The 13164-nt window shown below is 37.5% G+C and overlaps 1 protein-coding gene across 3 annotated transcripts in view; it reads right to left on the bottom strand.

Annotated features, from left to right (window-relative positions):
- The window catches only part of LOC114648040 (24-hydroxycholesterol 7-alpha-hydroxylase), a 149686-nt gene that overhangs the window by 41870 nt on the left and 94652 nt on the right, over positions 1-13164 (bottom strand). Inside the window, exon 11 of one of the 3 annotated variants that reach the window (XM_051925603.1) lies at positions 10786-10978. The exons of the other annotated variants lie outside the window; for them this stretch is intronic. Coding sequence (XP_051781563.1) covers positions 10948-10978 — 31 coding nt within the window. The 3' untranslated portion in view covers positions 10786-10947. Of the gene's footprint in view, positions 1-10785; positions 10979-13164 lie in introns of those variants that run through there. 3 annotated transcript variants of the gene reach the window in all.

Genomic DNA, 13164 nt, shown 5'->3' with positions numbered 1-13164 from the left:
TCCAGATTCTTATGTATTTATAGCTCATGAGAAAAGATATGTGGTAGTGGCAACTGATCTGTTTCAAGCAATGCATTTTCAACAGATGCATTTGCTTTCTTTGTTTTGAACAGTAATATAATGCAATAAACATCTTGAAAATTTTAACATACACTTTTCTTGTTAACATTATTTAAAAACCATTCAACTCTTATCTAATGTAAACCTATTTAGCAATACATTGAAAATTGTTTTGTAATGTTTGTTTAGCTTTTCAGTTTTTTTAAATTAATTTCTGAGTAATTGGCCCACTGACTTAAACTCTTGCTCTACTGCTTACTGTACTTAGCTCACTGATCTCTAAAGAAGTTGATCTGGTCTGTGGTCTTTTTGGACTTTGCCTCCACCTCCTTTTAATTGTTGCTCACCATGGGCTCTGCCCACACTGATAAATGTTTAACTAATTACAGTAAAGGTCTGTAATGAAAATTCCACCTTCAGTGGGTCTTTCCCAGATAGAGCTCAATTTTAAGACAGATGAGAAAATTATGTAGCAGGTGGGTCTACTTTATTTAAGAAGGGACATTATTCTAGCATTCAGTTTTGTTTTCCTAGAGGCTGTGGCATCCCTTGAGAGGTCTCTAACCTTAAAAGTGTTGTGCCGAATAATGAATCAGCACAGAAAAAATTAATTAATTACCAGAAGGTGAGACATAGGCAATAAACAAAGCAAGACTGTAACCAGGAATTCAAAGAACAGTCTTCTTGCCTCAACCAGAAATTCCTGTCATTCAAAGTCAAAAATAACATAGCCAAAAAGTTCTTTAATCAAGAAGGTGAATAGGAAAATAAACACTATAAAAGTCTGTTAGGATATCTCCATTCTTGAATACTGACAGAACAGATGGAAGGCCCTTTTATCCTTTCAAATACTAAGGTGATGGAATAACTAATGGTGGCATCCACGGAGAACAAACATGGCATAAAGATAGTACAAAATAATTTTAAGCCATTAATTGTCGTTATTAGGACAAAATTAAGGGAACAAACTACATAGCAAAAGGACAACATAATAGGAAAACATCAAAAGAAAGTTAAGCAATTACAGCTATAGCAAAAATGGAAATGTTTTTAAATGTCTTATAAATGTAAAAATGTTGTGGTTTTCTGTAAACAGAATAAAATAGAGCAAAAAAAAAAATACTAGCTGTTTCAATTAAATCAGTTATTATCACTGATTGGAAACTGGTTGGAACAAAAACCTACCGCCACAGTATGTTCCCAGGACCGAGTTTGGGAATCACTTGTTTAAATAATTAGGGAGATCTTGGGATTTTAGGTTGGGCTTTTTTTTTAGGAGTAACTTATTTCTAGTGTACCTGGGCTCTTCTCATAACATTTTATAATTGCTGAGGTGTTCATGTAAGTAGCTCAGAGATGCGGCCTTTGCTGAAGCGTGCATAGATCCCTAGTATGATAGGTGACAGGAAACCCAGTTATTTGTCAAGCATGATTAATACTCTGATCTTTAAGAAAGAGAGTGGCAAGGCAAGCAGCATGTGGGTGCGCAGTTCCAGAAGGATAAATATGGGGCCTTGTTGTTCACCTAAGAGATCTAGCAGTTGGTGACCTGGCTTTGAATCAGGAATCTAGGGATACCTGGGCCTGTTAGAGGGTGCTCTGAGAGAGAGAGAAAGACAGGTAAGAGGGAGTACTGCATACTATTTTTCTCTCTTTCTTTCTATCTTCAGGATGTGAAGTGGAAGTGGAAAAGGGCCAACTATGAGCTGCAGTGCGTTGTCGATGAACTCCAGGCCCTTAAGAATCAAATTCAGCAACTCCTTGCCAGATAGACACACCCCAGGGAACAGAAAGCTCACCTGCTACAAAAGACCTCCTCAGCAGCTGAGATCGATGCAACTAGACCCAACAACATCGACCCTGCAACTTGCACACTAGGCCAAGCATGTTTTACCCCTGCTCCTATGACGACTAGCTGTTTCAGAAACGCAGGTGGGGGTTCAAGGCTAGATCATCTCCATCATTTCGGTGTAAGCATCACCATCCAGGACCTCTTTGACCCTCTCCACTCCTGCACAGTGCCGCCAGATTTTGGTGATGTACTTGTTATTGGGGATTCAATTTTACACCACCTCAGTATTTCATGCCCTAAACATAAAACTTGTGTTTCTTGTTTTTCCAGTGCATGAATGTGAGATATTATAGCCATTGAGAAGCAAAAGGACAGGGCTGTTGGAACCATTGTACTCCACTGATGCATAAACAACATTCGATATCAAAAGTTATTCAGTATCAAAAAACGTTATTTTGATACATCTGCAGCTTCAATGTTTACTAATATTTTAAACAATCAGTTGGATTGTAGTGTTCACCTTAATAACGCTAATAGTGTAACCAGTAAGGTGAAAAACGTTAATGCTAAGGTTAGAGCTGCAGTTGACATAGTGGCCCCTGAAAAGACTGTTAAGAAATCCACCAGCACTGTCATACCGTGGAAGACCCAAAGAGTATCTGATTTAAACAGAACATGCCGTAAAGCTGAACGTAAATGGAGAAAAAATAAACAGATAGTCTACTAAGAAATACTGAAGGCAAAAATAACTGAATATAACAACACGGTCTGGCTTGAAAGGCAGTCCTTTTTCTCTAAAATTATAAATGATAACATCAGTAATCCACGAGTTTTACTCTCAACTATTGATCTTCTTCTAAACAAAGCTCAGTTAATGGGATGCTTCCTAAAAACTACTAGTGAAACTTGTGAGGCTTTTGCTATATTTTTAAAAAACAAAATAAATTATATTAGAAATAATCTGCCCAAAGTTTATCCCATGGAACCCCAGAATGCCCTTTTAAGCCAGTTAAATCTTTTCACTGGAATAGATCTATCTGAACTACATAGAATAATTTCTCAGCTGAAACCCTCCACCTGCGTCCTTGACCCAGTACCAACAGACTTTTTCAGAGAACTTTCCAATGTGCTAATTGATAGTGTACTTGACATACTGAATCATTAGAAATGGGGGGGTCTTCCCTGACTGTCGAAAGACTGCAGCAGCTAAACCCCTGCTCAAGAAAAATAATCTCAACTCCTCTGTCTTCAACAACTTTAGACCAATTTCTAACCTGTCCTTCTTAAGTAAAATTCTAGAAAAGGTGGTTTTTAAGCAGCTAAATGATTACTTGAATAAACATTTCATTCTTTATAAGTTTCAGTCATGATTTAGAACAAATTATAGTATAGACACTGCACTGGTTAAAGTAGTAAATGATTTGCGGGTTAATGCGGGCAGAGGCTGTATATCTGTTCTTGTTCTCTTAGACTTGTGTGCAGCATTTGACACAACTGACCACAGTATCCTTATAAATCACCTTAGACAATGGTTGGGCCTCTCCGGCAGCATATTAAATTGGTTTCAGTCTTACTTAACTGATAGAAAATTCTTTGTTAGTTGTGGTGATTGTACTTCAAAGACCCATGATATTTTATATGGAGTACCACAAGAATCCATTCTGAACTGCTGCTTTTTTCAATCTACATGCTTCCATTAGGTCAGATTATCTCAAAGCAAATGGTGAGTTACTACAGCTATGAAGATGACACACAGCTTTATCTATTAATAGCACCTGATGACCCTGGCTCTGGTCCAGTGTCCTTAACAGTATTTCCACTTAGATGAGAAGTAACTTTCTCAAATTGAAAAAGGGAAAACAGAGGTGTTAGTGACTGGCAAATATAGAAATAGCAAGGGTATTAGAAGTAAATTTGATCCATTAGGTTTAAAAGGTAAAAAAAAAAAAACTTAGGGGTAATTGTTGAATCTGTGCTAAACTTTAAATCTCATATTAACCAGATTACTAGGACTGCATTTTTTCACTTAAGGAATATATAATTAAAGTTAGACCTCTTATAACATTAGAAGACCCTGAAAAATTACTTCACACTTTTGTTTTGAGTTGACTAGATTACTGTAATGCACTCCTAGCAGGACTACCTAAGAAAAACTTTAATCAGCTGCAATTAGTGCTGAATGCAGCAGCTAGAATCTTAACTAGAAAAAGAAAATTTGAGCACATCTCACCAGTTTTAGTGTTGTTGCATTGGTTACCCATGTCATTCAGATTTGACTTTAAAATACTACTAATGGTTTATAAAGCATTAAATAATCTTGCTCTGTCCTTTATTTTAGAATGCCTGTCCCCCTACACTCCAAATCATAACCTTAGATCTTCTAATGGTGGCCTGCTTATAATTCCAAGAGCCAAGCATAAAAGAAGTGGTGAGGTAGCCTTTTGTTGTTATGCACCTAAAATCTGGAATACTTTACCAATAGAAATTTACCAGGATAATACTGTGGAACACTTAAAAAACTGCTAAAACATTATTTTAATTTGGCTTTTTCATAGCTACATTTTAACCATTTTCCTAACAGAATATATAGGCATAGAATTATCATATTCTTCAGGGATCTGCAGTCTTTACTAATCTCCATTTTTCTGTCTACTCTCCTTGTCTTCTCTGGTTCCTGTAAGGTATCAGTCTGCATCATCACCATCATCTGATCAAGGCACCATGCAGCCACCTGTTATTATTATTATTATTATAATTCTTAGCATTTATATAGCGCTTTTCTCACTACTCAAAGTGCTCAGCAATTGCAGGTTAAGGGCCTTGCTTAAGGGCCCAACAGAGCAGAGTTCCTTTTGGCATTTATGGGATTCGAACTGGCAACCTTCCGATTGCCAGTGCAGATCCCTAGCCTCAGAGCCACCACTCTTCATTATGATGGAATGAAGACAGACAATCCAGCTGTCCACAAGACCAAGTTCATCAAATCCTATCTCATGAAGCCTTAAAACAAAGAAGACTGATTTAAGAACATTTACAGGTATGTTAGGTAGAATCCCCAATGGGGGCTGAGTGGTCTTTTGCAATAAGGAATTCAAATGATACTGTTGCCAAAACCATGGGATAGCTATAATTTCAAAACCAGAAACCATACTAATTAAACTCTCAGATGTTCTTTTTTTAATATCCACAGTCTTGGGTGGTTAAGGATTCGTTGTGCCAGTTTATAAAGTGTTGCATTAGTGATGTCACATGATTTTACTCCTGGGACCGTGCCCCCTAACAACTGGAAGGTTTATTACTGATAATGTGACAATCAAAATGGTAGCACCCATAAACAAAACAAAATGGTGTAACAGAAAATATAATAAGAAGAAAATATACTTAGTTCCAGGAGTTACAGATGTTCTACTGAGCACACAGAAAGAAAAAGAGACCAGAATGTATGTGTGAGTTTGTAACCATAAATTCAAATAGATATTTTTATCAGGCCAAATACAAGTTCAAATGAATACATCATTGAAACAGAAAACCAAAAATGAAGTGCACATGCTAGATTTACTGTCACTATCCAATCTCAAATGGCCCAAAAACATCTGGGGCGTCATGTATAAACGGTGCATACGCACAGAAATGTTGCGTACGAACCTTTCCACGCTCAAATCGCGATGTATAAAACCTAAACTTGGCGTAAAGCCACGCACATTTCCACGGTACCTCATACCTTGGCGTATGCAATTTCTCCGCTCGGTTTTGCAGACTGGCGGCACCCAGCGTCAAAGCAGTGCTACTGTTCCTATGTGGTTACCCTTTCTTAGATCCACATCCACGGCGGCGGCTTTATCAAATACACTGAAATTAACCGCATATCGTTCATAAATGTAATGCATCTGATTGTAATTAACCTGTAACAATATAATGGTCCACAGAATGGTCAAACTACTGTTCCTGTGTGCTCATCCTTTCTTTCTTAGCTCCACATTCCTGACGCGGCTTTATAAATACACTGAAATTAACTGCATATTGTTTATTAGTGTAATGCATCTGATCGTAATTAACCTGTAGCAATATAATGGTCCAGGGAATAGCCATAGTATTCCAAATATCATAACTGCTTTAGCGTTGTTACGCTCACTGCATCTTGTTCTTCTTTTTGCTGCTCCCGTTAAGGGTTGCCACTGCGGATCATCTTTTTCCATATTACAGTACTCTCACTGCACCACTCGGAGTATTTATATCACTGTATCTGAGTGTGAATCACAGCAGCAGATGATCGGAAAGAGAATTATCGGTATACAGTTTCAAGTACACACTACCTCAACCACGGCAAAAAGCGTCAAAGCCTTTCCTGTACGGACCTCGCGTTTCAGAAACAGTTTCATCCCAAGAACTATAAACGCACTCAATCAGTCCATCGAGTGCTCCTTGTAGAACTGTTTGTACTTATAAGTACAATCACCTCACTGTAAACTTACACTACAGTTATAATATTGCACAACCTGTGCTACTTTATAAAGCGCATATGATGACAATATCATTTTTAAGATGAAATGCAGCAAAATATGTTGCTTATAGTATACAGATAAAACTTTAACTTCATTTAAATAATCTGTATTGTTAATAATTAAACATGTGAGGACATGGTGCCGCAGCGTATAGCTAGTTCAAGGATAGCTCCTGCCTTGCGCTGTATTCTTGCTGGTGCTGACGCGACACTGGAAGGATAGACGAATAGAATAATTAAACATGTTCTACGAAGATATTTCAATGTTCCTTAAAAGTTTTGAAGAATCGGCGTTCTAAGCTTACAAATGGCTTAACGTCTATTACAGAGCTGATTGTGTGGCGATTGGAGAAAGAAAAGTATGGACAGGAATTGGAGGTTAGTACGTTTGAAAGAGACAGTACTTCTGTAATAAATTATTTCATCGAAGGTCGCACATGGTGCAGCAAGCCTCTTGCGTGAGATATGAACAATCACTGCGCCACCGTGTTCCCATGTTTAATAACATGCTTTAACTCCTATCATCATGAAAAAGATATCACGTATACATCTCAGTATTTTAATTATTCAGAGAGCTTTAATCTCTCGAATGTAATGTATTCTGTGTCCTGTCGGAGAAAGAGAAAGAACGGAAGCACGTAGTGATTCACACACATAGAGCACATAGAAGATCAAACACAGAACAAAGCATTTAACGTGCTACTTGAGAAACTAGTAAAATAAACGATTTTAAGATGAAGTTTATGATGTTCTACTTTAATGGCAAAATAAACTACGTGATTAAAGTGGAAATTTCGAGATTAAAGTTGACATTTCGTGCTTTTTTCCCACTGTGTGCCTATGTTTTTTGTTTGTACCCTAATAAGCTTTCATATGACACTCAGACGGTGGGCTACGACTCGCCTTTTCACGGCGACTTTGATATGTGATTTCTTTTTTATTTCGGGCACTGTGCGACTTTGTGAATTTGATCTTTCGAGTTTTTCCGACACTCTGTCACTCAATCAACTTTCTTTTGTTGATTATACCACTGTTTAAACCAACAAATAGTACGTTTTTCCTTTGCCTCCACTTGGTATTCGCTGAAATTCTTATATTTTCCCCCGTGCTTTTCCCATTGTCTTTTCACAGAAGGCTATTTATATTGATTTGCATATTCAAAGAGGCGTAATTCTGGGAGGAGTTGGGGCGGGACAGAAGGCGCGTGCACGTGCGTTACTTTTCACGCTGATCGGGATTAATGTAGTGGAAGAACGTGAAAGTATCCGTGCGCACAGATTCCTGCATCTGGATTTTTCTGTGTGTACGCACAATCCCGCTTTTGTACTTACGCCATGTTATAGTGTGAGTTCTACGCACGGCGTTATACATGAGGCCCCTGGTGTTGTCCTTTTTTGTCATTACATCGACAAGGTTGTCATACATTGCATATTACTATACTAATCCCCCAGTAAGGTGGTCATAACCTCTCCTTTTAAATGGTGGCATCCCTGAAAACCAAGAACGTAGAAAAAAAGATGCAAATAATTTTAAACTAGTGAAAAAAACAATGAAAAACAGTAACAATTTAAATGGATTCACATATCATCCATATACAGAATTGCAGCATACTGTGGCACAAAATAACATTGCCTAGAACTGCGGTGGAACATATAAACACAGTACAAGGGCATACCAAGTGAGGAACTATACTATACTATAAATAAATATAAAAATAAATAAGCAATAGATAAATGAATATATAGCAAAAAGTTTAAATAAATAAATAATAAATAAAAAAACAATAACAACTAATAATATAAAAACAACAGTAGTAGCAAACAAAATGAATATAAATAAAATACTTGGAGTAGATACAAGGGTAAAAGGGAAGCATAACAGCCAACGGGTAGAAGCTGTTGCTGAACCTGCCAGAATTGGTTTGAATGATGCAGAACCTTTTACCAGATGGAAGTAGGACAAAGAGACCGTGTGAGGGCTGGGAATGATCCTTCATAATGCTATAGCCTTTACGGATGCAACGCTTGATTAAAATGTCTTTAATTCACAAACCCAAAAAACATAATAAAATTAAATGCATGAATCTCTCTGGAAAACAAGATACAAGTTAGTAACAAAACATAATGATAATAACATACCACAAACGCACATATCCAGATACAATAGCCAAATGAAATATATTAGCTGCATAATACATTTTTAAAGTCGTCTAATTTGTAACACAGTCCCACAACCAACGAATGGCCGTTACCAGGGTAACAAAAGTGAAATGACCACAATAACCTAGATGGTATTTATATCTTTAAATGGAACCCTGGGGCATTCCTCTGGGCTATAACTCCACCAATGAATCAAATATTAAGCAGTGGAGCCTTGGGAAAAAAATCCAGGACTCTCTGAAATTCATATCCTACAGTGACTAGGAAAGACTTGCTTCAATCTAGAAAAAAGACAAACAGGATGTACCTTAAAATGAACAGGAAGTGCCAATTTATAAGAAAAGGATCAAGCTTTCATCAAAATAGTGTATTATTCAATATAACTAGGAGCGGGTTTTCGGGGTGGAATGTTTAATTGGAGATCTCACATGGTGAGCCACACCTTCAGGCTAAACTCGGGAGCCTTCTTTCTTTTACAATCCACAAATTGTTTGTAAGATGTTTCTGTCTTATTTAGAATCTCCTGGTTCCTCTTAACTTAATACAGTGGGCCAAACTAGGCCATCACTGAAGATACTGATTTCAATTCTAACAAACTGGGTTTTAAAACTGTAAAAGGCATTATAAAAGAATAATGATAGAGGACATTCCTGGCCAGTTCCACCATTGGCAGAATGCCCATAAACAAAATAAAATGGTGTTGCAGTAACATGAAAATATAATAATAAAACATTTTATTCAGGGTGGCGCAGTGGTAGCACTGCTGCCTCGCAGTAAGAAGACCTGGGTTCGCTTCCTGGGTCCTCCCTGTGTGGAGTTTGCATGTTCTCCACGTGTCTGCGTGGGTTTCCTCCGGGCGCTCCGGTTTCCTCCCACAGTCCAAAGACATGCAGGTTAGGTGCATTGGCGATTCTAAATTGTCCGTAGTGTGTGCTTGGTGTGTGGTTGTGTGTGTGTGTGCGCCTGCGGTGGGCTGGCGCCCTTGCCCGGCGTTTGTTCCTGCCTTGTGCCCTGTGTTGGCTAGGATTGGCTCCAGCAGATCCCTGTGTTAGGATATAGCAGGTTGGATAATGGATGGATGGATGGATATTTAATTCAGGAGGTTACATATAAATAAGAAGCAAATTCAGAAATGAGCCCAGCCATACAAACCTCCCAAAACAACAAAGCAGAGTCCTAGAAAAAATGTATTGCCCAAATAATACATTTTTAAAGTTGTAACACTAATATTTCTTTCTTAAACTGACATCGTTGTTAACAAAAACTTTATGCTCAATCAGATCTTTCATTCATAATCTCATTGCTATTTCATGCCGTACTAATCTCAGTGCTCAGAATACCAAGTTCTATTAGATCAATGGGTAAATGGTGTCTGACTCCACTGATATTGCAGATTAGGACATTATTAAATTTATCTCTGCACAAACTAATTCAGCTCCAGAGATTTCTGCCAAAACTCTTTAGGAAATTCTCAAAGAATATTTGAAGGGACAAATAACATCTTTATCACACAAAAAGAAATCACAAACCACAAGGACAAGAGAAATAATCGACAATATCTATAAACTTGACGATAAATATGCAAGACTGCCAACCACTGATATTTAAAAAGAAGCATGTCTTTATAAATAGAGTTTAATGTATTAACCACAACAGAAGCTGAGCAATAACTGCTTAATCTTTGCCATTAATATTATGATCATTTAGAAAGAGCAAAAAAGTTATTACTGCAGAAATATAAACTCACAGAGCCAGTTATTAGGTACACTATACTAATACTGGGTAGGGCCTCCTTTAGCTCTCAACACAACCTCAGTTCTTCAAGGCATGAATCCCACAAGATGTTGCAAACATTACTTTGAGATTTTGGTCCATGCTGGCATAATTACCTTATGCAATTTCTGAAAAATTGTCTGGTGCACTTTCAAGCTGAGAATCTCCCATTCTACCACATCCCAAAGATGTTCTATTTGATTCAGATCCAGTGACTGGGAAGGCCACTGAAGAATACTGAACTCATGGTCATGTTCATAAAACCAGCTTGAGAAGACTTTTGCTTTGTGACATGTTACAATACCATGCTGGAAGTAGTCATTAGAAGATGGGTAAATTGTGGCCATTGTGGCCAGGTGCAAGAAAGACAGTACTGAATAGCCAAGAAATTTTGGGAAGCCAACCTGATTGATGCTACCAGGTCAGGGTTCACACTAACCTAAAGTGTCTGACAGTACTTTATTCATCTAAGGACGAGATAATAATAAAGAAAAAAGAATGTAATTAGTGGGTGTTTGTGCATGTCCCTTCAATGGGGGTTCAAATCAAATTTGAGGGTTCTAGATTTAATGGAGCTTCGTCCTGTGGGTTGCTCAGATCAAAAGTGACACCTCCTTCCAGGACGCATGGGTTTTATGTCAGTCGGATCGTAAGGGGTGAAGTTAATTGCCTTCACTGGGGGGCTTCTTGGCACTGTAGGGAAAGAAAGAGAAGACAGCGTTAGCTGCAACGCCATCTCTTGCCCAGGCAGGTCATTACATACCACAAAAGAACTTGCGAGGGAGTCCTCAGATACACATGTGTGATACGATGAAGAGACATAATATTCAAATAGGCCATGGTATTCAAGCGATGAATGAATAGTAAAAATGGCCCCAAAGTGTGCCAAGAAAACATATTCCTCAACATTACTTCACCACCACCACCAGTCTGGACTAACGATACAAGCCAGGTTTGGTGCATGGATTCATACTGTTGATTCCTAAATCCATTTGGACAGGCTACATTTTTCTAGTCTTCAGCTATAAAGTTTTAGTGAGCCTGTGCCCATCACAGCCTCTGTTTTCTGTTTTTGGCTGATAGGAGTGAAACCCAAAGAGGTCTTCTTCTGTTGTAGCTCATCCACCTCAAAATCCAATTTGATGTACCTTCTGAGATGCTTTTCTACTCACAACAGCTGGGCAGCCTTTCTGTTACCTTGAACCAGTCTGACCAGTCTCCTCTGACCTATTTCCTGAACAAAGTATTTCTATCCACAGGATGTTTTTTGTTTTTCTCCCCAATTCCAAGTAAGGTCTAGAGAGTGTTGTGCATGAAAATCCCAGAACACCAGCAGTTTACAGAAATACTCAGCCCAACTCATCTGGCACCAGTAATCATGCCACAGTTGTAATCACGTTTTCCCCATTCATTTAGAACATTAACTGTCTTCCGCAAAAGTGCACTGCATAACGACTTTAATAACTAATCTCAATGCACGTAAAAAATCTAGGCAGTGCGACGTAAACAATAACAATTTAATTACAATTACACCTTTAGATGAACAATGTATTAAATCTATAAAAACAGATTATAGATTAAATAAAAAATACGCACAGAGTGGCGTTAATAAAAATAATTTAATTTCTAATTCAAATACCCATAACGCACATAGAATTTAGCTCTGCTCCTCCAAAACATTAAATATGGCACTATTAAATGTTAGAGCAGTAACCAACAAGACGTTTTTCATCAACGATCTTATTAGTGATAGAAAAATTGATTTTATTGCACTAAGTGAAACGTGGCTTAGCTCAGATGGTGTTGCCGTTTTAATCGAATCTGCGCCTCCGAATTACAGTTTTACTTGTGTGGATCAACAGGGAAATAAGGGCAGCGGTTTAGCAAACATTTACTCGTGCCGGTTAAAGTGTAAAGATGTCAGTTTTGGTAAATTCAAGTCCTTTGAGTGTCTTGCCGTTGTTATTCATGGAGATTCTCACTTTCTAGTATTATCCATGTATAGACCTCCTAAATTTAATGCGTCTTTCTTTGAGGAATTCTCAGACTTGGTGTCAATTATAATTACGAACTATGACACACTCCTAATAGTCGGCGACTTTAACTTTCATATCGATAATCAGTGTGACCCAAAAGTAAAAGAATTCATGAAACTGCTGGACTCTTTTGATTTGTGTCAGCTCATTAATCAGCCTACACATAAAGCAGGTCATACGTTAGACTTAGTAATTACCAAAGGAGTAAAAGTTGATGTAAAGCAGATCATTGATATTGGTCTATCAGACCATTTTCTTTTACTATTTAATATAGAAATATTGATAGAAAACATTCATGAGAAGCATATTGTTAAAAAATGCTTTTTTTGATTCATCAGCAGCTTTAAAATTTACAAACATTCTAAGTAATCAGTTCGTTTGTAGTGCTAACTATAATAGCGAGGATAATGTAAATAGTAAGGTAGAAAAATTTTATACTAAGGTGAGAGCTGCTGTTGACATAGTTGCACCTGAAAAGACAGTTAAAAAATCTTCTAGCATTGTTATACCATGGAAGACCCAAAGAGTCTCTGATTTAAAGAGAACATGCCGTAGAGCTGAGCGTAAATGGAGGAAAACTAAACTAACTAACCACTATGAGATACTGAAGGTTAAAATAACAGAATACAATAACACAGTCCATTTTGAGAGGCGCTGCCATTTCTCTAAGATTATAAATAACAATGCTAGTAATCCCAGAATCTTATTCTCTACGACTGATCGTTTGCTAAACCCAGGTAACTTAAAGGAATGCCTCCAAAATACTTCCAGTGAAACTTGTGAGGCTATTGCTGTATTTTTCAATCAAAAAATTAATGATATTAGAAATAAAATAGTACATCT

The sequence above is a fragment of the Erpetoichthys calabaricus genome, chromosome 3 (assembly GCF_900747795.2).
Source record: "Erpetoichthys calabaricus chromosome 3, fErpCal1.3, whole genome shotgun sequence".
NCBI lineage: Eukaryota > Metazoa > Chordata > Cladistia > Polypteriformes > Polypteridae > Erpetoichthys > Erpetoichthys calabaricus.
Note: the sequence above shows the minus strand (reverse complement) of the source record. Positions and strands in the feature narration are given on the sequence as shown.